The 27,546-nt window shown below is 34.6% G+C and overlaps 2 protein-coding genes across 2 annotated transcripts; both read left to right on the plus strand.

Moving 5' to 3' along the window:
- Positions 1 to 1,093: 1,093 nt before the first annotated feature.
- On the plus strand, positions 1,094 to 5,529 carry LOC308431920 (olfactory receptor 4K14-like; the record flags this gene model as incomplete). Its single annotated transcript, XM_080931519.1, has 3 exons — positions 1,094 to 1,102; positions 3,278 to 3,292; positions 4,564 to 5,529. 3 exons carry the CDS (start codon positions 1,094 to 1,096, stop codon positions 5,527 to 5,529), a joined length of 990 nt encoding a protein of 329 aa, XP_080787645.1.
- Positions 5,530 to 24,990: 19,461 nt separating this feature from the next.
- Positions 24,991 to 25,938, plus strand: LOC308431556 (olfactory receptor 4K3-like; the record flags this gene model as incomplete). Its single annotated transcript, XM_080931078.1, has 1 exon — positions 24,991 to 25,938. The coding sequence occupies one exon, from the start codon at positions 24,991 to 24,993 to the stop codon at positions 25,936 to 25,938; it is 948 nt and encodes a 315-aa protein (XP_080787204.1).
- Positions 25,939 to 27,546: the final 1,608 nt, after the last annotated feature.

The raw sequence follows: 27,546 nt of genomic DNA on the forward strand, positions 1-27,546 counted from the left end.
TAGTAATTGTTAATGCACACTATCAAATCTTTAAAAAAAACAAGCACTGACAAAAAATGTATTCGTATACTTTTATGCTAAAATACTTAAAATTTGTGCATTTATCTTTGTTTTTTAAAATAAAATTGTTCTAAAAATAAATAAAGCTTCCTTATTATAATTTTTATAGTTGAATTCATTTATCAGCTCATCTTAAACTATACATTTAATTGTCACTCATTCATCATTTGTTGAATTATTGCAGTGTTATTTTAAATGTAATATAAAATCAATATATTTAAACTATATATTTATGTCACTTTTTTCTTTAAATATGATGGGAGGGGTTGTAGGCAAATGGTTAATAAGGTAAAAATGCTTGCTTTTCAATTCTGAAAGACAGAGTTCAATACCAGTATTTTCACTGAGGTAGAAGGAAAGAATATATTTCACAAAGTTGTCTCTACCATCCATAAATATACTACAACTCACATGTATACATATATAACTAATAAAATACTTTAAATTTTAGCAGCCTAAAATGTTTTAATAATTTGACACTTAATTCATACCTGATCCTATCACTTACAATCACAAATAAGACTGAAATATTCAACCAAGTGACTAAGATTTCCTACCAATTTGACACATTCTTTTAATGCATTAGGGAACTGCATTTACAACATGGCTTTTGTTCTAGTCATGTCTCACATTGTTCAGCCCATGGCCTTTTATACCTTTAAAACAATTTTATTCACTTTGATGAGATAACCAAGTAATAATAGGATAACAGAAAACTTTTCCTTGGTCCTTATTATTCAAGTGAATAACTTTGAGAAACAGATTATGTTGTCTCTTCAAGTGTGATTAATAAAAATGTCTCTCTAATTTTACAGATATATATATAGACGATATCACTTTTAACAAAAAAATTTCTAAAATATGTCCAAGATAATTACACCCAGGGTTCAAGTAAATTAACCCATGGGACAACTTCAGACAGTCAATAAATGCCAGCCTTAGGAGGTGAGCTTCCAAATGGCTGTCTCTGCATGATATAGATCCCTTCACAAACTCACCTCGGATAGAAGTAAATATGATTTTGGAAAAAAACATGAGTTTGGTAAGTCATGTCATTCCTCCAACATTCTCTAAATCTGTTCTTGAATTATATCTCTGTATCTCTTTTAGCAATTCCTATGCTATGGAGACTTTAGCAATGTTTCTTTGCCTTCTGTCATTTTTAGCAAATAATTAATGCATTTTTTTCTACCTTTTCTAATCCAAGCAGAAGTTTCTGTGGATTAACATCAGTGTGAACTCGACAAAGAAGCACACTGTGTGTTCATGGCTGCATCATATCATCATTCCTTAGCTAATGAACAGTATCAGAAGCAATGTGCTAACATTGAACAATAATTTTCTGACTCTTAATCAGATCCAGTGTTATTGAATCATAGAGTACAGTGTAGATCAGATAATTTTCAGCTCAGAATTAGGAGTAAATATAAAAGCAAATCAAGTAAAAAGACGTATAATACTTGTTCATTTCAGAATGCATATTAAACCAATCTAACAACAAACAAAACATTATAAGCAACTAAAACCAGACTCTACCACCAAGGATCAACTAAGAGGAATACCTTTAACTATATTCGCAAATGTTACAAAAGCATAAACATTGACACTATTTCAGAGTTTAGAACTTGATACAAAGCACTCTACCTGTAAAAATCTTTAATCAGAGAAAAGAATAAATACTTGACTTAAATGTTAACGAAAGTTAGTGTTAGTCACTCCTTTTAGTGAGTTTTTATTGTTTAATTTTTCAATTTTATTCATGGAAACACCAAAGTTAGATTTTTCTATAAGATTTGTCATCAAGATAAAACAAAATTGCATATAAGATATTAAAAAAGTTTATTGAGTCTAGAAACTTTAAAATATTTATAACACTTGTGAGCAAAGAAAGGAAAAACATGAAATGATTGTTAGGTTTTCAGAAAACAGTCACCATGGCAATAAATCCTTTCCATCTACATATCTCAAAAATAACATAGTGAATAGGTGTATGTCAACTCAGAAGAACTGTAAGTATAAAAATATTTTAAAGAAAAATGATTAAACACACTTTTGTTAAACATAGTTACTGCTCAGTTTAGCAATAAAATCTTTGCCTAAGACAACACAAACAATATTATTTTAAAATATACAAGTGTGTCAGTTAATTGTACTACTTGGCTGAATTTCCATATAGTTTTTACTGTGTATGGGGAGGTTGTAGTATTTATTCTAGCATTTTAAATAAGGGTAATTCATTTTTTATTAAAGTCATTTTCACGTTAAGTTCCTATTTTTGTATGTTCTACTCTTAAGTTATATAACACAGTTCCTTTTTTAAAGAGTTCATTTGTTGAAGTGCTAGTGGAAAATTAATGTTATTAAATAGTTTGCAAATGACTATTTATACCAGTATGCATATAATTTTTAAATATTTGTAATGTGAGATGTTGAATGAATAAAACTTTTAACTCAGAAAAAAAATAAAATAAAATATACAAGAAAGTTTACAGAAAAAGAGATCATTACTGTTCATCATTTGACTCTAAATACTATAAAGGCTTGCTGATTTCTCTCTGTATATTTTTATTTCCACCTTCATAACACATTATTAAATTGTTTGAATTCTATAGATGAAGAAATGAAAACAAATACTTTTAGAACAAAGCCATACATTATGTCAATCTCTAATGAAAAGTCAAAAAGACCTGACTTATTTAAAATTATGCTTAGTCTAGTAATTATGCTAAACCTGGATTAATACAGTAATATTACAATTCCTACATGATTCTCAATAATAACAATATAAAATTTAATTTTAAAGCTGTTGTATTTAATGGGCAATTTTTCCAAAGACTGTGATTATATTGCAACCAATTTCTATCTAAACACATGAATTACTAAATTTCTATATATTATTCTAGATGACATATAATTGGATTTTTGAAAGCTGTGCTACAAACTTTTAGGATTACAAGAAATGAAGTTTAGAGCCAGAATTCAAATCGTTCAAAATTTTCATGTAGCACAAACCAATTTGGTGTAATAGCAGACTAGTTTCCTTAGAAAGTCTGGTAATATGTAGAAGGAACATATCTTTATTTGTAACATGCAAGACTCTTAACTGCTATGGTGGTTCTATAGTAAGTGGGTGTATTATATAATCTCTTTAGAACTTTTGTTTGTTTGTGTGTGTGTTTATTTGTTTGTTTATTTAATCTTAACTCTTCTCTTTTAGATCCTCATAAGAATGGTAAGATATATATCACTCTGGCAATAATGTGAGAGATTTCATTATTCACCTGCTTGATTCTGTCACTCTAGAGATTTTAAGGAATAAAAGATTAAAAACTAAAATTAAAAATCAACAAAAATTTACTAAATGTGAGAAAACGTGGACAATTATTTCCCAGCATTCAGACTGAGTGTTTCCATTTCAGTCAGTAAAAAAAAAACTCCACCTATGCTTTGACATGAAGAAATGTTCACTGAAAGTTCAGTTTTACATTTTTCCAAGGTTGACAATCAAAGGCACCCTTTGCTTACATAGTTATGTAATTTGTTTTCTTCGTTCAAACAATATAGATGATAGTGCGTATGTGACAAAATGAGAAAGCCCATTGTAGATAGATGACACATTGTCCACGTCAGGAAACTACAGTATTTCAAAATCTAAGAGTTCTCAAGATTAGTTGATAAATTTCAATATTGGGTTTTTTCTATTGCTAACACTGAGCTAAATGTAACTTTTCAGACTTCTTAAAGAACTTACCTGGTTCTTTGGTTACTATTCTTGCATGAATTATCCATGATGGGCCAATAATCAGCTTAGCTGAATAAATAAATCCTATGAATAATATTGATTTATAAAAAAATGTTATTCTAGCCTTTACATCACAGTTTCAAACCATGTGTATCTCATATGTCACTTTGTAGAGCTTCCTCCAACAGGATTTTCCAAAATCTACTTTGGGGATTTAGTAAAATATTTTAAGTTAATGATGTCACAAAAATCACTATACTGATGATCAAATGAGTCTTTATACATGCCTCAGAAATTATAATATCTCATTAAAATTTTTGTACTGAAATTTCAGGGAATTCCTAAGAGGTCCAAAGTATAAATCTCACTTCTGCGAGGAAGTATCACGATAGTTGGTAACACATTCAGTCCATTTTTTAGTAGACTAATGGATAAAAATGCCACAAAACCTTTTAGGCTTTCAAGTTGCTGTCTTGTTTTTTTCACTTCATCCCTGTAAGAACTTCATAATAGAGCATGTATATGAGCCACACCTAATGCTTCTCATTTTGGGAAGTTACACTTGGCTTTCACTTTGGACAGTGATGTTTCTGAAAGGTAAGAAAGACTCCACTCTCCATTTATGTTTTTCTATTTTAGTTGTAGATGTTAACTTTCAATGTGAATGCTAGATTTGTCTAATGAAGTCATTGTCCATCAAATTTATGACACTTCTTTGTCTGTAGTCAGTATTTATCTAATTATTTTTTCTTTGTCTACAGGTTATTTCTAAAGACACACTAAGTAAAAGTGATGAAGGTAATCAGTCCCTGGTATCAGAATTTGTGCTTTTGGGACTTTCACACTCACAGAATCTTCAGGTCTTACTTTTCATAATATTTTTGATGGTTTATCTGCTCATTCTATCTGGAAATACCACTGTCATGTTCTTAGTCATAACTGACAAGAATCTCCATTCTCCCATGTACTTTTTTTTGGCCAACCTGTCCTTTGTTGATATGTGGCTTTCCTCAGCCACTACTCCTAAGATGATCATAGATTTTCTCAATGAACCAAAGATAATTTCTTTTGCAGGCTGCATGTCCCAGGTCTTCTTTGACCATTGTGTTGGTGCAGTAGAGATGTTGCTGTTGGTGGTAATGGCTTATGATCGCTATGTGGCCATCTGCAAACCACTTCATTACTTTACTATTATGAACCTAAAAAGATGTGCTGGGCTGGTGTTAACTTCCTGGTCAGTTGCCTTTGTGCATGCAATGAGTCAGCTTTTGGCAGTTGTGCAATTGCCTCTCTGTGGTCACATGGAAATTGACAGTTTCTTCTGTGACATACCACTTATAATCAAGCTAGCCTGCATGGATTCTCATACTTTGGATATTTACATGAATGTTGACTGTGGGTTTGTGGTTGTAACCTGCTTTATTCTGCTGCTCATATCCTACACATACATCCTTCTCACTGTTCGTCAGAGTTCTAAAGCTGGGGCTTCTAAGGCTCTGTCCACGTGCACTGCAGATATCACAGTAGTTATGATCTTTTTTGTCCCCTGCATCTTCATCTATGTTTGGCCCCTCAGTATCACCTGGTTGGACAAATTTCTTGCTGTATTTTATACAGTTTTTGCACCTCTCCTAAATCCAGCCATTTATACACTGAGAAATAAAGAAATGAAAAATGCTCTAAAGAAGTTAAAAATCGGTTCTATGAATTATAAGGGAAATACTTAAGGCCATGAAAATTCACTGTAAAGATTTCAAGCTTACAAATCACTGAAATTAGTACAGGCTTCATAATTTGGAATTAAGTTTGCATGTATAATTGGTCAAAGTCTTTGTATATGTCATATGCTCAATAAAATTCTGGAGATTGAACATTTTAATCATAAGAAGAATTTTAAATTATTTCTGATTTTTCTTAAATTGCCTTACTCCTGAGAAAATTACTGAATTGATTATTACATACTTGATAATATAAAAAAAATAAATGTATTTTTAGGCACATAGGTAGAATTTTTATGCAATTCAATTAAATATTTTTCTAACAAAGTCAAAATATATTCTCCTTTAAAAGGCAACATTATTATTTTTACCTTATTCCAAATTTCTCCCAAAAACCTAAGAGAGAAATATAAAATTTTTGAAGTATAAAACAAGGTATAAACTATACAGTAATAGCGGTGAAACTTATATACTGTAAATTTTGTTGTCTTAATGACAATGACATATTTTAATAAAGATACCTAATTCTGATTTTCTCACTTATCTGAATTTCAAGAGTTAAATTTTATTTTTAAAATTATTATTTGTTCTTTTAATATCCAGGAAATATAATCTTTCAGAGAGAGAGTGGCCATAAACTTCTTTGCTAACTTTTCATAGCAAATACATGTTATAGTTATATCAGCAGTTTGAAAAAACTAGAGGTCATTCATTTTATACAATACTAACATTGATTTGTGAATAAAAATTTAAATATGTTCTTTGATATTTAAAATATTTTTACATTATTATATACTTATAATGTGCATGGTAATAATGTGCAAAACATCTTTTTTCTCAAGATATGAATATAAAGTCAAAAATAATATATACCTTTTATTCTTTGAATATAAGGGGAAATACAACAATATGGTAGAGAAGATAGTTATAATTGCTAGCTGTCTGTTTGACACTATAATGTGTTTTATGACAAATTCATTTATTAATTTCTTCATTTAAATTGTATTTTTTATAACTTGATGACAAACAATAACTATTATTTCTATACATTTTAAGTTTATTTATTAGTCTCTCATAAATTACATCCTGGCCTCAATTTACTCTCCCTCCCATCCCTCTAGCTTCTCCCTGAATCTCTCCTATTCCCCAAATCCATTGCCCCTTTACCACCACTCAGAAAAGAGAAGACCTCTCAGAGATTTTAACCAAATGCATTTATTATTATCTCAAATAGTTTAATAGTTTAAAACTAAAGAAATCTATTAAATGTTTTGGTAATAAATACTTGAATTTTTCTAGAGTTGAAAGATGCAGAAAATATTTTCCCACAGTTTTCATTACTTAAATGTTATTGGACTATATACTAAAATAATAACATTTTGCTAAAAATAATAGCTTGTACTAAATAAAACTCCAGAAAATTCAAATTGTTTTTAATGATTTACATATCATGACTCACCCTTTATTTTTCCAATGGCATGATTTGTAAACAATTCTGCTAAGCATACTGAACTGGAGATATAAGACTATTTTGGCGCACAAATAACACCAAATAACTCAGATGTATACTTGATTGCCTTTATTTTAGTTATGGTATCCATTTTTACTTATAAGCATAAGAACTTAAACATTTATATTTACTGTAATTTTTAGATGCATCTGTCCTCATCTGGCATTCCAACAACATGTGCAAACAATGATCTGGGTTCCCTTATATGAACAGACTATAATTCCAAATGGAAAACACTTTGTTAGTCCACAAATGCCACATTACTCTTGCACCAGTATGCTCATCCTGCTTGACAAACCAGTATCATGTACAATTTAGTGATTGATTAGTCCCACATTTTCCTTTCCCTTTCAGTACCCTGAATAACTTCTGGCACTACAAAAGCTAGCCAGAACGGAGTTTCCAATGATCCTAGAAAACAGGCAAAATTTTTTTAGTTATTCTTCTCTCAAACAATACATCCTGACTTCAATCTCCCCTTGCTTCCCTTCCTCCTCTCCTCCTGGTTCAATCCCTGCCGCCCCTCTCACCCAGAACTACTTCTCCCTCATTTCCCTTCAGAAAAGAGCAGAAAAGGCCACCTGGTGATATCAAACAAAACATAGCATAACAGATCCAATAAACCTAATCTCAAATCTTCATATCAAGGCTGGACAAGGCAACCCAGTAGGAGCAAAAGCCTCCCACCAGGCAAAAGAGTCAGAGACATCCCCATTCTCACTGTTTGGAATCTCATAAAGTCCCCAAGCTAAACCACAGCATGTGTTTAGATGTAGCACAGATCCACACAGGCTCCATGATTGCTGCTTCAGTCTCTGTGATCCTCTGTGAGTCCTGCTCAGTTGATTCTGTGAGCCATGTTCTCTCATGGAGTTCTTAACATCTCTGACATGTATAATTCCTCTTCCCCCTCTTCTGTGAGTTTTTGTGACTGTAGATGCTGAGGGAAGCCTCTGTGATGAATGTTAGGCTAGCCACCAATCTATGGGCATAGCACATTATCATTAGGAATTATTTTATTGACTTTATTTGTGTCAGTCATGTTATTCTAGGTCTCTGAGGCATTCAGCTTCCAGTTTCTGGTCTTCAGACAGTATCAGACATGTTCTTTCTTTAGAGGTTTGGGCCTCAAGTTAGACCAGTTATTAGCTGACTATTCCTACAAGCTGTGGACCACATTTACTGCAGCATAACTTGTAGATAGAGCTTGTCATGGGTTGAGTGTTTTCTGGTTGGGTTGGTCTTCCAGTACTATCACTGAGAGTCTAGCCTGGTTACAAAAGATGTCTGGCTTAGGCTCCATATCTTCTTTATGAGGACTCCTCACTAGTGTTACCTTCCTAACTGTAACATTTTGAATATACACACCCTGGAGAGTGGTACTATTAGAAGGTGTGGCCTTATTAGAATAGCTGTGTCACTGTGGGCATGGGCTTAAGACCACCACCCTAGCTGCCTGGAAATCAGTCTTCCACTAACTACCCTCAGATGAAAATGTAGAGCTCTCAGCTCCTCCTGCTCCATGCCTGCCTGCATGCCGCCATGTCCCAGCTTGATGATAATGAACTGAACAAGCTCTAATTAAATGTTGTCCTTTATAAAACTTGCCTTGGTCATGGTGTCTATTCATAGCAGCAAAACCCTAACTAAGACAGAAGTTGGCACGAAGCACTGGGTTATTGCTGTAATAGGCCTAATTGTGCTTTTGTTTGGAAGAATGTGAATTTTGAAACATTGGATTTAAATTGGTGAGATGCTTTAAAATGGGTTAAATGAGCCATCCTAGTAAGAATATGGAAGACTTTGTTGTGAGAGTAATCTTAAGAGTGCAGATATAGCTTGAGAAGTTTCAGAGAATATTTTCAGTATGTGGCAAAGAGACTGTTTTTATACTACTTTGGTGATGAATGTGGCTGATTTTTGCCCTTGATTGAAGGGTCTACCTGAGGCTGAGCTCAAGAGATTCATGTTAATTGCACTGACCAAGGAAGTCTCAAAAACACCCAACAGAGACTTTGTTCTCTGGTTAAGTTGCATAAAGAGCATTTTGAACAAGCATCCCAAGCTTAGAAAGAAAAAAAAATGCAAAATATATCATTCAAGTATTACAGGCCCACCAGGAGGAGAAATGACACTGAATCCTATGTTCTAGCAAACAGATGATTAAAGCGAGTGGAATTGGGGGCAAGATCCTCTCACCCAGCAAAATTTAGATCCAGGCATGGTGGTACACACCTTTAATCCCAGGAGACAGGAGATATCTGAATTCAAGATCAAGGAGAGCTATGCTTATACAGGGAAAGAGTTGGGAAACAGGAAGCTAATGATAATGTAAAAAAACAAGGGGGCCATGTTGCAGCACCTGCAAGCAGTATAACTAAGCAGCTACAGCCACTGTGATTCTGGCTTTAGAGTAAAATATAGAAGAGATTTCTGGGATGATTGATGCTGGTTAGCTGGAGCTAACAGATTATAGGTGATTAAGAAACCAGCATCACTGAGGTGAAATCTGGGAAGTATTCTCTGAATGCATAAAGAAGCCTTGTTCCAGAGGTAGCCACAGTTTTACCTTGGGCTTCAGCTGTACATGGTAATGTGCAAAGGTCACCTAGGTAATACTGGTTGAGAAGGCTTGAAGGGGTCATGAAGAACAGTTGAGGCTTGACACTATGAGTGGCCATGGAAGGCCACTGGTGAAGGTGCATCCTTAGTTGCAGTTGATGGCTACTGGTTTGCTTCATATTGCTTTTACTATTTTTTTGGGATGTGCCTTAAATTCCTGATCTTTCCAAGACTTTTAACATGAATAGGGTGCCTGGAACTCTGAGAATATAAGTAGCAGTGCAGCCAAGAAGCTCACTTCTGGCCCAAGGCCCAGGTTCATCACAATTGGCAAACTGCCCTCAAGTTGCTGGGCACCTGTAAGAGCCATAGGAGGGCGCTCACCACTGAGCTCAGAGACAAGACTCCACTTCCTCCCCACTCTCTATTTCAGGAGAGGTCACTTGAAACTCTCAGGGAATATGTGGCAATGCTGCCTGGGAGCTCACACTTTCTGCCCAAGGCTAACCCTAGACCAATTGCATCAGGACTAGGCAATGCCACCAGAACTCACAGCATACCCAGAGAGTTAACACCCAGGAACACTCTCCCTCTGGAGACCACAGACCCACAGATCCATAAGAAGACAAGCTCCAGTAAGAGACAAGTTCACTTAGCATTACCGATAATAAGATGGAAAGAGGCAAGTACAAAAATCTAAAAAACGGAAATCAAGACAACTTGGCAATATCACAACCCAGTTCTCACTTGAAGCAATCCCACTAAAATCAGGGACTAGACAAGGCTGCCCACTCTCTCCCTACATATTCAACATAGTACTGGAAGTCCTGGCTGGAGCAATTAGACAGCAAAAGGAGATCAAGGGGATACAAATCAGAAAGGAAGAGATAAAAACATCACTCTTTGCCGATGACATGATAGTGTACTTGAGTGACCCCAAAAATTCCACCAGAGAACTCCTACAGCTGATAAACAAGTTCAGCAAAGTGGCCGGATACAAAATTAACTCAAAAAATCAGTAGCCTTCCTATACTCAAAGGACAAACATGTGGAGAAAGAAATTAGGGAAAAGGTACCCTTCACAATCGTTACAAAAACTATGAAATACCTTGGTGTGACTCTAACTAAGGAAGTGAAGGACCTGTATGACAAGAACTTCAAACCTCTAAAGAAAGAAATTGAGGAGGATCTCAGAAAATGGAAAGATCTCCCATGCTCATGGATCGGAAAGATCAACATCTTAAAAATGGCCATCCTACCAAAAGCAATGTACAGATTCAATGCAATTCCCATCAAAATTCCAACCCAGTTCTTCATGGAATTGGAAAGATCAATGTGCAATTTCATCTGGAATAACAAAAGACCTAGAATAGCGAAATCCATCCTCAACAACAAACAAACATCTGCGGGAATCACTATCCCTGACCTCAAGCTATATTACAAGGCAATTGTGCTGAAAACTGCATGGTACTGGTACAGAAATAGGCAAGTGGATCAATGGAATAGAATAGAAGATCCAGAAATGAGCCCTCATGTATATGGTCACCTGATTTTTGACAAAGGAGCAGTAAACATTCAATGGAAAAAGGACAGCCTATTCAACAAATGGTGCTGGTCCAACTGGCACTCAACATGCAAAAGAATGAAAATAGACCCGTTCTTATCTCCTTGTACAAAGCTCAAGTGTAAGTGGATCAAAGATCTCCACATTAAACCAGATACACTGAAACTATTAGATGAGAAAGTAGGGAAAACCTTAGAACACATAGGCACAGGAGAAAATTTCCTGAACAAAACACCAATGGCTCAAGCTCTAAGGTCAAAGATTAACAAATGGGACTTAATGAGATTGCAAAGTTTCTTTAAGGCTAAGGACATCGTCAAGAAAACAAAACGGCAACCAACAGAATGGGAAAAGATCTTTACCAACACCACATCAGATAGAGGCCTAATATCCAAGGTGTACAAGGAACTCAAAAAGCTAGACACCAGAGAATCAAATAACCCTATTAAAAAATGGGCTACAGAGCTAAACAAATCATTTTCAGTTGAGAAACACCGAATGGCCGAGAAACATCTGAGGAAGTGCTCCACATCCTTAGCCATCAGGGAAATGCAAATCAAAACAACCCAGAGATTCCACCTCACACCAGTCAGATTGGCCAAGATCCAAAACTCAGATGACAGCAGATGCTGGCGAGGCTGCGGAGAAAGAGGAACACTTCTCCACTGTTGGTGGGGTTGCAAGCTAATACAACCACTCTGGAAATCTGTCTGGCGATACCTCAGAAAATTGGATATAGTACTACCTGAAGACCCAGCTATTCCACTTCTGGGCATATACCCCAGAGACACTTTAATACACAACAAAGATATATGCACCACAATGTTCATAGTGGCTCTATTTATAATAGCCAGAAGCTGGAAGGAACCCAGATGTCCTTCAGAAGACGAATGGATACAAAAATTGTGGTACATATACACAATGGAATACTACTCAGCCACCAGAAACAATGACTTAACCAAATTCTTAAGAAAATGGCTGCATCTAGAGAATATCATCCTGAGTGAGATAACCCAGTCACAAAAGAACAGACATAATATGCAGTCACTGATAGTGGGATGCTAACCCCAGAGGCTTGCACTCCCCCAGAAACAACTCACAGACTGTATGAAGTCCAAGAAATAAAGAAAACAAAAATATACATATATTCACAAAACAAGAAGACTTTGACTATTTCCACGTTGCGTTTTGTTTTGCATGTACTTTACGCTTATTGCAACTAGTAGGTTTTCAATGCATACTGTCAAGCCCTTGAAAAAAATCAAGTACTGACTAAAAAACATATTCACATGGTTTTATGTAAAATTTATTTTAATATCTGAAAAAAACAGTACTGACAAAAATGTATAATTTTAAGCAAAAATGTTTAAAATCTTAAAAAAAAAAGCCATTGAGCATATAGTAAGTTTAGTATCCTTGAACCAATTTCTGAGGGATGATTATGCTTATAATTGTTATATATTCTAAATGAATTTACCTCTTTTTATTATAGAATTACCTCCTTTTTCTCTGGTAGTTGGGTTGGACTTATATTCTATATTGTATGATGGAAACATAATTACCTCCTCATTTTTATTTGTATGGGATATGTTTTTCATCTTCTACTTTTGTCTAGTGAGTTATGAATAAAACTGTCTGAGTCTTTTTTAAGCAATAAAAAAAAAAAAAAAAAAAAAAAAAGAACCCAGTTCTCCCATCATGGCAAATAGTAGATATCCCAACTAACCAGAAAAATAAGATTAAGACATAAAATCATACTTCATGATGACGATGGAGATCCTCGAGGAATGCAAAAATAACACACTTTAAAAAGTACAGAAAAGCCAGGAGAACACATGCAAAAAAGTTAAAACCCTTAAAGAGGAAACACAAAAAAAAATCACTTAAAAAGCCAAAAAAAAAAAAAAAAAAAAAAAAAAGCACAAACTAACAGGTAAGGGAAGTGAAAACAGAAATAGAAACAATACAGAAATCACAAAAGGCAACAACCCTGAAGTTGGAAAACCTATAAAAAAAAACAACAGGAGTCATAGATGCTATCATATCCAACAGAATACAAGAGATTGAGGGGAGAATCTCGGGAGCAGAAGATACCCTAGAAAACACCACACTCAGAAAAAAATGCAAAAGTCAAAAAGATTCTAACCCAAAAACATTCACGATATCCAGGAAACAATGAGAAGACCAAACCTGAGGATAATATGTGTAGAAGAGAAAAAAGAGGGACATCCAGGGACACAGGCCTTGTGAGACTGTGCTGCAAGTAGCCAGGGTGCAGAGATGTCTGGGCCGAGATCGCGGAAAGTGCCCACCCAGTGGTTCAGGGGAGAAGGAACTCTGCCATAGGGACTCAGTTTTCACCCAGAGGGCCCTTGCTTGCAGAACAAACGCTCAGGACATCTGCCACCAGGAAGAGCGGAGATACAAGGATACAGGCATGGTAAGACTGCTCTGCGAGTAGCCAGTGCACAGAGAGGTCTGGGCCAAGCACACAAAAAGCACACCCCCACGATTAGGTCAGGGGAGCAGGAACTAGGATGTAGGGACTCGGTTTCACCCGGAGGGCCTGTGGCTGTAGAACAAATGCTCAGGCGATCTGTCACCGAGAACAGTGAAGATCTAGAAACTCAGGTCTAGTAAGACTGCACTCCAGGTAACAGGGGCACAAAGAGGTATGGGCTGAGCACAGGGAAAGCACACACCCCCCACTGGTTCAGGGAAGCAGGAACTTTGGAGTAGGGACTCGATTTCCATGCAGAGGGCCTATGGGCACAGATCAAACACTCATGCCATCTGACACTGGGAACAGTGGAGATCCAGGGACACAGGCCAGGTACACGGGAGTGATGGGAAACAATCACAGACAACAAAACAACATATAATCACAGACAACAAGATGGCATGAGGAAAGCAAAAGTAATTACACAATGGAAACCAAGATAACCTGGCAACACCGGTACCCAGCTCTCCAATCAAAGTAAACAGCAGAATGACAAACACTCCAGAAAAAGAACACAGAACCAAAATCATACCTTAAGATAATGATAGAGATACTTAAACAAGAAAGAAAAAAAAAGCATAAAGAAAGAGAAGCTTTTAAAGCAGACAAGAAAAAACTCAAAGAAATCACAGGACAAGAGGAAAACAAAACCAAAGAGATAAAGGGATTGAAGAAAGAATTTAAAACAGAAATAGAAACAATGAAGAAAACACCAAAAGAAAGAAACCTGGAGGAAGAAAATCTAAAATAGAAACCAGTAGTCAAAGGTGCAAGCATCTCCAATAAACTACAGGAGATGGAGGAGAAAATCTCAGGGGGCAACAACAACATTGAAAACATACACAAAACAGTCAGAGAAAACACAAAAGCCAAAACACTCCTAACACAAAATATCCAGGAGATCCAGGACACAATGAGAAGACCAAACCTAAGGATAATAGGAATAGAAGAGGAATAAGAATATCATCTAAGAGGTACAGTAAATATCTTCAACAAAATCCTAGAAGAAAACTTCCCTACCTTTAAGAATAAGATGGCCATGAGTATAAAAGAAGCCTACAGAACTCCAAATAGAGTGCACCAGAAAAAAAATTCCTTCCGACACAATATAGTAAAAATGCCAAGTGCCCAAAGCAAGGAAATCAAAATACTAAAAGCAGTAAGAGAAAAAGGTCATGTAACATAAAAAGGCAGACCAATCAGCATCACACCCAAATTCTCAACAGAGACTATGAAAGCTAAAAGATCCTGGACAAAAATCATCCAAATTCTAAGAGAACACATGTGTAAGTCCAAGCTGCTATACCAAGCAAAACTCTCAATCACCATAGATGGAGAGACCAAGATATTCCAAGACAAAACTAAATTTACACAATATCTGACCACAAGACCAGAACAACAATGAATTCTAGGTGGAAAATACAAAACTAGGAGGTAAACTATATCCTAGTAAAAACAAGAAAATACCTAAGGAAGAAAACCAAAAGAAGAAAGACAACACACACAGGCACAATTGTACCTCTAAAAGCAAAAATAACAGGAAACAGCAACCACAATTCCTTAATATTTGTTGATATAAATGGACTCAATTTGCAAATAAACTATATAGGCTATCAGACTGGATACATAAACAGAATCCAGCATTTTGCTGCATAGAGAAAACTCATCTCAGAGACAAAGACAGACACTATCTCAGAATAAAGGGTTGGGAAAAAACCTTCCAAGCAAATGGCCCCAACAAGCAAGCTGGAGTGGCCATTTTAATATCGAATAAAGTAGATTTTCAACCAAAACTTATCAAAAAATATAAGGAAGAACACTTTTTACACATGACAGAGAAAATTTCTGTCAGGAGGAACTCTCAATCCTTAACATATATGTTCCAAATACAAGAGTACCAATATTCATAAAAGAAACCCTACTAAAGCTCAAAAAATACATTGCTCCCCACAGAATAATAGTGGGAAACCTAAACTTCCCACTCTCAACAATGGACAGATCATGGAAACAAAAAATAAACAAGGATACAGTGAAACTAGTAGAAGTTATGAACCTATTGGAATTAATAGACATCTACTGAACATATCATCCTAAAACAAAAGAATGCACCTTCTTCTCAGCACCTTAAGGCACCTTCTCAAAAATTGACCATATAAATTGGTCCAAAAACAAGCCTCAACAGATAGAAGAAGATTTAAATACTCCTATCCATCCTATCAGATCATGATGGTCTAAGGCTGATCTTTAATAACAACAAATACAAAAAAAGCCCATATACATATGGAAACTAAAAAATGCTCTACTAAACAATAGAATGGTCAAAGAAAAAATAAAGAAAGAAATTAAGGATTTTCTAGAATTTGATGAAAATCAAAACACAACATACAAAAAACTATGGGATGCAATCAAAGGAGTAATGAGAGGAAAACGCATAGCTCTGAGTGCTTCCAAAAAGAAACTGGAGAGAGTATACACTAGCAACTTGACAGCACAGTTGAAAACTATAGAAAAAAAGGAAACAAATATACCCAAGAGGAGTAGACAGCAAGAAATAATCAAACTCAGAACAGAAATTGACCAAATCGAAACAAAAAGAACCATTCAAAGAATCAACAAAACCAAGAGCTGGTTATTTGAGAAAATTAACAAGATTGATTAACCCTTAGTGAGACTAACTAGAGGGCAAAGACAGAGTATCCAAATTAACAAACTCAGAAATGAAAGTGGAGACCTAACAACTGAAACTAAGGAAATTCAAGTAATCATCAGCTCCTACTACAAAAGCCTATATTCAACAAAGCTGGAAAATCTCGAAGAAATGGATGAATTCTTAGACAGATACCAGATACTAAAGTTAAACCAGGACCAGGTAATCCATCTAAATAATCCCATAACACCTAAAGAAATAGAAGCAGTTATTAAGAGCCTCAAAAACAAAAAGAGCCCAGGTCCAGATGGGTTCAGTGCCGAATTCTATCAGACATTTATTGACAACCTAATACAATATGCTCCAAACTATTTCATAAAATACAGTCAGATGGAACACTAACTCTTTTTGAGGCCACAGTAACCCTCATTCCTAAACCACACAAAGACCCTACAAGGAAAGAGAAGTTCAGACTAATCTCACTTATTAAGATTGATGTAAAGACACTCAACAAAATTCTTGCAAACTGAATCCAAGAAGACATCAAAATGTTTATTCATCATGATCAAGTAGGCTTCTTCCCTGAGATACAGGAATGGTGCAATATACGGAAATCCATTCATGTAATCCACTTCACAAACAAACTTAAAGAAAACAAAACCATATGGTCATCTAACTAGATGCTGAAAAAGCATTTGACAAAATTCAGCACACCTTCATTTTAAAAGTCTTGGAGAGAACAGGAATCCAAGGCTCACACGTAAACATAATAAAAGAAAAGCAATAACCAACATCAAACTTAACTGTAAGAAACTTGAAGCAATCCCACTAAAATCAGGGACTAGATAAGACAGCCTACTCTCCCCCTACCTATTCAACATAGTACTGCAATTAGACAGCAAAAGGAAATCAAAGGGATACAAATTGGAAAGAATGAATTAAAAACATCACTCTTTGAAGATGACATGATGGTGTATATAAGTGACCCCAAAAATTCCACCAGAGAACTCCTACAGCTGATAAACAAGTTCAGCAAAGTGACTGGATACAAAATTAACTCAAACAAATCAATAGCTTTCCTATACTCAAAGGACAAACATGTGGAGAAAAAAATTAGAAAAAAGGTACCCTTCACAATCTATGAAAAACCTTGGTGTGACTCTAAGCAAGTGAAGGACCTGTATGACAAGAACTTCAAACCTCTAAAGAAAGAAATTGAGGAGGATCTCAGAAAATGGAAAGATCTCCCATGCTCATGGATTGGAAAAATCAACATCTTAAAAATGGCCATCCTACCAAAAGCAATCTACAGATTCAATGCAATTCCCATCAAAATTCCAACCCAGTTATTCATGGAATTGGAAAGATCAATGTGCAATTTCATATGGAATAACAAAAGACCTAGAATAGCGAAATCCATCCTCAACAATAAAACATCTGCGGGAATCACTATCACTGACCTCATGCTATATTACAAGGCAATTGTGCTGAAAACTGCATGGTACTGGTACAGAAATAGGCATGTGGATCAATGGAATAGAATAGAAGATCTAGAAATGAGCCCTCATGTATATGGTCACCTGATTTTTGACAACGGAGCAGTAAACATTCAATGGAAAAAGAACAGCCTATTCAACAAATGGTTCTGGTCCAACTGGCACTCAGCATGCAAAAGAATGAAAATAGACCCTTTCTTATCTCCTTGTACAAAGCTCAAGTGTAAGTGGATCAAAGATCTCCACATTAAACCAGATACACTAAAACTATTAGATGAGAAAGTAGGGAAAACCTTAGAACACATAGGCACAGGAGAAAATTTCCTGAACAAAACACCAATGGCTCAAGCTCTAAGGTCATAGATTACCAAATGGGACTTAATGAGATTGTAAAGTTTTTGTAAGACTAAGGACATTGTCAAGAAAACAAAACGGCAACCAACAGAATAGGAAAAGATCTTTACCAACACCACATCAGATAGAGGCCTAATATCCAAGGTATACAAGGAACTCAAAAAGCTAGACACCAGAGAATCAAATAACCCTATTAAAAAATGGGGTACAGAGCTGAACAAAACGTCTTCAGTTGAGGAACACCGAATGGCCGAGAAACATCTGAGGAAGTGCTCGACATCCTTAGCCATCAGGGAAATGCAAATCAAAACAACCCTGAGATTCCACCTCACACCAGTCAGATTGGCCAAGATCCAAAACTCAGATGACAGCAGATGCTGGCGAGGCTGCGGAGAAAGAGGAACACTTCTCCACTGTTGGTGGTGTTGCAAACTAATACAACCACTCTGGAAATCAGTCTGGCGATACCTCAGAAAATTGGATACAGTACTACCTGAAGACCTAGCTATTCCACTTCTGGGCATATACCCCAGAGACACTTTAATACACAACAAAGATATATACACCACAATGTTCATATAAGCTCTATTTATAATAGTCAGAAGCTGGAAAGAACCCAGATGTCCTTCAGAAGATGAATGGATACAAAAATTGTGGTACATTTACACAATGGAATAATACTCAGCCACCAGAAACAATGACTTAACCAAATTCTTAAGAAAATGGCTGCATCTAGAGAATATCATCCTGAGTGAGATAACCCAGTCACAAAAGAACAGACATAATATGCAGTCACTGATAGTGGGATGTTAACCCCAGAGGCTTACACTCCCCCAGAAACAACTCACAGACTGTATGAAGTCCAAGAAATAAAGAAAACAAAACAAAAAAAAAATATTTACAAAACAAGAAGACTTTGACTATTTCCATGTTGCGTTTTGTTTTGCATGTACTTTATGCTCATTGTAACTATTAGGTTTTCAATGCATACTGTCAAGCCTTGGAAAAAATCAAGTACTGACTAAAAAATATATTCATATACTTTTATGTAAAAATTATTTTAAAATCTAAAAAAAGTACTGATAAAAATATATAATTTTAAGCAAAAAAGGTTTAAAATCTGTACATTTATCTTTGTTTTGTAAAATAATGTTGTTTAAAAAAAATGAAAGACTCAGTCCTGCTTAGGAAAAAAATAAATATATAGCACCCTCTCAGAGTGTGGTACACACTTAAATCATTAATAATCTATGAGCTAAGATAATAACCTTGTGGCAATTTTTGGTATTCACAGATCATTATGATTAATCTATACTCACTTAGAAATATGTTTCTCTGTTATATTTGTCCTACAAGTACATTATGCTTATGGTAACTAGTGGGATTTCCATGCATGCTACCAAACCTCTAAACGAATTAAGTACTAACAAAAATATTCATATAGTGTTATGCCAAAATGCCTTAAATTTTGTTTATGTGTCCCTCTTATTTTAAAAAAGTTGTAAGAAAAAAATTAATTTTTTCAAATAACTTTATCATACAGTGTACTAAGTGTTTATTCGTATAAGTTTCAGTGAATGATTTTAATATTTAGGTTTGATCAAATAGGATTTTATTATACATAAATGTGATTAAAAAATATCTTATTTCATTCTTCTGAAGGTAGAATGCATATGTCAATTTTCCTCCAGGAAATTTTGTTAAAGAGACTGTCTTTTCTCCAATGTGTGATTTGGAATCATTGCAAAACATTACATGATTATAGTGACAGGTAATCTACTGTTTGCTTCTCTACAGTACCATGCTGTTATTACTAAAAATCTATAGCATATAATGAGATCTATAATGGTAATCCTTCAACCATCATTAATTTTTGAAAATTACTGGGGCTCTCAAGGGTTCTTTGTGGTTCCAAATAAACGTTCAGATTGTTTTTCTTTCTTTTTAAGGGATTGGATGGAAATTTTAACTGAGTTATTTTTAATCTTAAATTATTTTTGTAGAATGGTGATTTTCACAATATTAATTCCATAAGCATGCATTTTTCCTATTTTCTTGTGTAATTTCTAATCTTTTTCTTCAGATGTAAAGTTTACATGGGAGAATTTCTTCATAGTTGATGGTACATATCAGCATTTTATAAATTATACACTTAAAAGTCACTTGCTTTCTATTTTTATTTTATTCTTATATAGTCATTTTAAATTTAAAATAAATGCAAGGATATTTGAAGTATACATCTATGTCTTTTTTTTTTCTTTAAATATGATGGGAGGAGTACTAGAAGGTATCTTATCCCTGACTTCAAGCTATATTATAAGGCAATTGTGCTGAAAACTGCATGGTACTGGTACAGAAATAGGCATGTGGATCACTGGATTAGAATAGAAGATCCAGAAATGAACTCTCATGTATATGGTCACCTGATTTTTGACAAAGGAGCCGTAAACATTCAATGGAAAAAGGACAGCCTATTCAACAAATGGTGCTGGTCCAACTGGCACTCAGCATGCAAAAGAATGAAAATAGACCCTTTCTTATCTCCTTGTACAAAGCTCAAGTGTAAGTGGATCAAAGATCTCCACATTAAACCAGATACACTGAAACTATTAGATGAGAAAGTAGGAAAAACCTTAGAACACATAGGCACAGGAGAAAATTTTCTGATCAAAACACCAATGGCTCAAGCTCTAAGGTCAAAGATTAACAAATGGGACTTAATGAGATTGCAAAGTTTCTGTAAGGCTAAGGACATTGTCAAGAAAACAAAACAGCAGCCAACAGAATGGGAAAAGATCTTTACCAACTCCACATCAGATAGAGGCCTAATATCTAAGGTATACAAAGAACTCAAAAAGCTAGACACCAGAGAATCAAATAACCCTATTAAAAATTGGGGTACAGAGCTAAACAAAACATTCTCAGTTGAGGAATATCAAATGGCTGAGAAATATGTGAGGAAGAGCTCAACATCCTTAGCCATCAGGGAAATGCAAATCAAAACAACCCTGAGATTCCACCTCACACCAGTCAGATTGGCCAAGATCCAAAACTCAGATGACAACAGATGCTGGCGAGGTTGCAGAGAAAGAGGAACACTTCTCCACTGTTGGTGGGGTTGCAAACTAATACAACCACTCTGGAAATCAGTCTGACGATACCTCAGAAAATTGGACATAATACTACTTGAAGACCCAGCTATTCCTCTTCTGGGCATATACCCCAGAGACACCTTAGTACACAACAAAGATATATGCACCACTATGTTCATAGCAGCTCTATTTATAATAGCCAGAAGCTGGAAAGAACCCAGATGTCCTTCAGAAGATGAATGGATACAAAAATTGTGGTACATTTACACAATGGAATACTACTCAGCCACCAGAAACAATGACTTGACCAAATTCTTAAGAAAATGGCTGCATCTAGAGAATATCATTCTGAGTGAGGTAACCTAGTCACAAAAGAACAGACATAATATGCAGTCACTGATAGTGGGATGCTATCCCCCGAGGCTCGCACTGCCCCAGAAACAACTCACAGACTGTATGAAGTCCAAGAAATAAACAAAACAAAACAAAACAAAACAAAAAAATCTTTACACAACAAGAAAAGTTTGACTATTTCCATGTTACATTTTGTTTTACATGTACTTTATGCTCATTGTAACTATTAAGTTTTCAATGCATACTATCAAACCTTTAAAAAAATCAAGTACTGACTAAAAAATATATTCATATAGTTTTATGTAAAAATTATTTTAAAATCTGAAAAAAAAGTAATGACAAAAATGTATTGTATAATTTTATGCAAAAAAATGCTTAAAATCTGTACATTTATCTTTGTTTTGTAAAATAAATTTGTTTAAAAAAAGATAAAAGGGCTTGCTTATGCAAGTCTGGTAACCTGAATTCTGTCGAGATTGCTTGATAAGTGGAAGGAGAGAAAGAACTTCACAAAGCTCTACTCTGACTTCCATAAACAAAGCAGGTCTCACAGAGACATACATATTACATAATTTTAAAAATAAAAATATAATGTGGTTTTAATGACGACACCCAATTCATACCTGCCACCATCATCTAGAGTCACAGATCAGACTGAAACCGGTTAATCAAGTGACCAAGATTACATGCTGATTTGGAACAATCTTATCATACAATATAAAACTATATTCACAGCATGACTTTTGTCTTATCATATCTCACCCTGTTTATTAACTGTCCTCTAGTAACTATAAAACTTTAATAAAATTATATGATATAGGCATAGTCGTTTATCAGGATACCACAAAACCACAAAACTTCTCCTTGGTTCTGATTGGTCAAGTTAATAATTTTTAATAATGTACCTATATTGTCATTATGAACTAATATCTTTATAATTTCTCAATAAGTAGTAGCACTTGGTTTCATTCTCAGCAATGAAATCCCAAAGATATGTTCAAGATAATTAATTCTATGGTTCTCATTTTATTCAGGAAACAGAACAAGACTCTTCACCCATGGGACAACTTCAGGCAGCAAATATAGATCAGGCTTAGAGGAGATGCTTCAAGACAATGCATTTGCATGAAATGGATATCTTCATGAGAACACATCAGATGAAAGAAAATGTGATCAAGGAGAAAAATATGAGTTTGGTAAATCATCTTATCTTCCCAACACTCTAAGGTAATTCTTAAAATATTTAGAATTGCCTTTATAATCAATTCATTATATATGGGCTTGAGCAAGTTTTCATTATGTCAATTTTAGAAGCCAACCGAATGGTTTCACTATCTTTTGAGCCACCAGAATCTTCTGAAGATTCACATCAATGCTCCCACCACAAACAAGGCACACCCTTAAAGAGTCTAGATACAAGTGGTAGAAAATCTTGCTAATTTCTCAGTACATGTGTTTTTTTTTCACCTTCTCAATACTGTATGACTTAAGTGTGTAATTTTTGCAGGTAATGAATATAAACAAATACTTCTAAGACAAAGGCATACGTAATAACTGATACATATATATATTACTGAAGTATATACTTATTTAAGTATATACTTCTTTAAAAATCTATGTTTAATTTAGTAGCCTGCTAACCCTCAGTTAACATTAATATAATAATATGATCATTCCTCCATGTTTCTGAATAATGTTAATATAAAACTTAATTTCAAAACTGTTACATTTTTATTGGGCAGCTGTTTTCTGAGAATGTATACCTTGCAGCAATTTTTTAATCTTAAATATATGAAGAGTTACCAAATTTCCATCATCTAAGTAAATTGTATAAGAAGATACAAAATGTGTTTTTGAAAGCTATCCTGGAAATTTTCAGGATGACAAAAAAATCACTTAGAGGTAGAATTCATAAAATTATCAAAAATGTCAAGATTCACAGTCATCTTTTGTGTAATAGTAGTGTATTTTCCTTAGAGAATTGGTACTTTCCAGAAATTACATATATTTATGTAGCACACAAGACTCTTATCATGTTTTCATAGCAAATGTAAGTGTTACCTAACGCCTTTAGAGCATTATTTTCATTCTTACTCATTGTAGTCTTCAAAAAAAGAAAGGTGAATAGAACTCTGATGATAATTAGGGAGGTTTGATAATTCATTTTCTCTATTCTTTCACCACAGAGATTTCAGAGAATAAAATAATAAGACCTAAACATTGAAAACACCAAGAAAATTATTGAAGGTGAAGAAAGTGGGCAATGATTTCCCACTTGAGTGTTTTTCCACAAATCACTGTCTACACAAAGCCTGGGCTTGGAGGTGAAGAATTACTGCTCACAAAAAGTTCAGCGATACATTCATTCATAGCCAACAATCAAAGGCATCCTTTGCTTATTAGTACATGTAATTTATTTTTTTTCTTTAAGCAATATAGATGATCAATAGGTAAGTGAAAAAATGATAAAACATGATGGAAGAATGATAGATAGAATATTGCTCATGTCAGGAAACTAAAATATTTTTGTGTAAGAATTCTAAACTTTCATGATGATTCAGTTAACTTTTGTAACTCGGAATTGAATATGAAACCTTCTTCATTGGTTATCACTTTTATATGTATTTTAAGTAGTACCTCAATAAAGTTTAGATGGGTAAATAAATCCTGTGATAAAGTTTGTAAATAAAATATTGTAATTCTGCTTTTTACATCATAGGCTCAAATACATACATATATATATATGTATGTATGTATATATGTGTATATATATATATATATATATATATATATATATATTTCCTGCATTGCATTCTGTATAGCATAACCCAAGAATAACTAAACATCTACTTTAGTGATTTAAGCTAATCTTTTAATTCAATGATGTCAGAGAAATTACTCTACTGATATTCAATGGAGTCGTTATACATGCTGTTTAAAAAATGACAAGATCCTATTATAACTTGTATACTGAAATTTAATATAATTCATATCAAGTCCAAAGTTTATACTTATTCAAAGGATAAGTCTCATTTCTGATATGAATTGTTATGATTGCAGATGACAATAATGGTCAGGAACTCACTGGTGAAAAACACACATTTTTTAGGCTTTCAAGTTGCTGTCTTGTTCCATGGTGCATCCTGTAAATAGTTTGCTAATCGAGCATGTGTATAACTGTCACAACTGGTGCTTCTCCTTTTGAAGAGTTGATCTTGGTTCATTAGCTTCCACATTGCTGATGTTTCTCAAAGCTGGCAAATATTTGTCTTTCCATTTGTGCTTTTCTATTTCAGGTATAGATGTTAACTTTCAATGTGAATGTTAGATTCAATTTGTTAAGTAATTTTCTACTTACCTCTAATTGATCTCTCTTTCCTTAAAGGTTTACATGAGTAAAATGGATGGAAGTAATCAGTCCATGATATCAGGATTTGTGCTTTTGGGACTTGCCCACTCACAGAATATACAGGCATTACTTTTCATTATATTTTTGATGCTTTATCTGCTCATTGTATCAGGAAATATTGTCATTATGTTCTTAATTACCATTGACCCCCATCTTCATTCTCCTATGTACTTCTTGTTGGCCAACCTGTCCTTTGTTGATATGTGGCTTTCCTCAGTAACTACTCCTAAGATGATCACAGACTTTTTCAGAAAAAATAAGACCATTTCCTTTTCAGGCTGCATGTCCCAGGTCTTCTTTGCCCATTGCATTGCTGCAGGAGAGATGGTGCTGTTGGTGGTAATGGCTTATGATCGCTATGTGGCCATCTGTAAACCACTCCACTACTTCGTAATCATGAACCTGAAGAGATGCACTGGGTTGGTGTTGACTTCCTGGATCATTGGCTTTGTGCATGCCTTGAGTCACCTGGTAGTGATTATGGAGCTGCCCTTTTGTAGTCCCAAAGAAATTGATAGTTTCTTCTGTGACATGCCACTGGTAATCAAGCTAGCCTGCATGGATTCTCATAATTTGGATATTTTAATGTATGCTGACTGTGGGGTTGTAGGTGTAACTTGCTTTATTCTGTTGCTCATATCATACACATACATCCTTATCACTGTTCACCAAAGCTCTAAAGCTGGGGCATCTAAGGCTCTGTCAACTTGCACTGCCCACATCACTGTGGTGATGATCTTTTTTGTGCCCTGCATCTTTATTTATGTGTGGCCCCTCAATATCACATGGTTGGATAAATTTCTTGCTGTGTTTTACTCTGTTTTTACACCTCTTCTAAATCCAGCCATTTATACACTGAGAAATAAGGAGATGAAAAATGCTATGAAAAGGTTCATAAACAACTACATAGATTCTGAAAAAAAGTTCTAATATCCAGAAACCTGTACTAAATATTTCAAGTAATAGAGACTGACCTCACAGAATAAGTTTTGAGCCAGAAAGTGTATTTATGATCAATATTTTACCATCCCCCACTTTGAATATAGATTTGATATACTTCAAAGAACATGATACTTGGTAATCAGCCACCACAACATTGTGAATTATTTACCTATAGTAAAAATATGATTTATCTTCATAAAGGAATATCATTTAACCCATTTTATTATGTTTTCAATAAAGTAGAACTGTGTCTATTTACCAAACTTACATGATTTTTACTCTGTAAATCATAACTTAATAAACTTTATTTTAATATAGTTCTATATATCACCATACTCCCCAAACTCATAACCTACCCCTTGCCAAATTACAACATCATCACTTTTGGTTAACACAGAAATTTATAAAAATGTTAGAAATTTATAAAAATTTCAGACAAATGTGATAAGCTGGGTATAACATAAAAGTAGACTTTACTACATATTCTTACATAACTCAGTGAGCATAATATCATAATAAAAGTTTGACAAGCCTGATGATTTTTTCTAAGTTGCCTCAGTCATAAGTACTGAAATTTTATTTTATATTTGTTAACATTAATGTAAAATTTTAAAAATCATCTCCCCAGGGACCATGAGGACAGACTCACTGTTTAACTCATGCATTTGTGCTTAATTCATTCATTAATACATAACAAACCTCTAATATATACATTTGTAAGAATTTCTGTTGTGCTAGCTTCTATATTTTATAGGTAAGAAAAGCCTCAGAGTCCTCCCAAACAGTTTTCCACCATGACTAGATGCAACATACTTTGGTTTCCAGTCATAGAAAAATCAGTTTCAAAGTGGCAGAGATACTTCTGAGCTGACTCACATTCATAGTTTTGGAAGGTCCTATGTAGGTCACTGGGAAAGAAAAGACATCAATGATTTTTTTTTTCCCCTCTGGAATCTGCATGCAATGAATGACCTACCAAGCAATATCACTTTCTGATTAGATATGAGGACTTCCATTGGAGATAATTTATGACCAGACCAATAAACCTGATTGGAACCCTAGAGCTAGAAAAGTCAGATACAAATTTCCTAAGGAATCTCCTATTACTAGTTTGCAAAATGGTCATATGTCTAACTCCCTTTAAATGGTTATGATTGTGGGAATAAATTTGTGCTATTCTCAACCTTAGTGAGAAAAGATCCTTTTTTAATATACTGTAACTCTTTAATAAAACCAGAGTAGTTAGAGATCTAGGAACCCAGTCTGCCCTCTATTTCAGAAGGTTCACTTGAGGAAAAAGAAACATGTATTCTTTTTTTTTATTCATGCATTTATTTGAAAGGATACAGAGACTTGTAAGAAGAGGTGTGGAGCTTCTATGCTTTCTACGGATCGCCCCCCATCTCCAAGCACCGATATGTGTCATGCAATCTTTTCTGGCTTTTTTTAAAAGATTTATTTTATATAAGTACACAGTAGCTGTCTACAGACAGACCAGAAGAGAACATCAGATCCCATTACAGATGACTATGAGCCACCATGTGGTTCTGGGAATTGAACTCAGGACCTCTGAAAGAGCAGCCAGTGTTCTTAACT

This window comes from Micromys minutus (genome assembly GCF_963924665.1).
Source record: "Micromys minutus genome assembly, chromosome: 17".
Taxonomy (NCBI): Eukaryota; Metazoa; Chordata; class Mammalia; order Rodentia; family Muridae; genus Micromys; species Micromys minutus.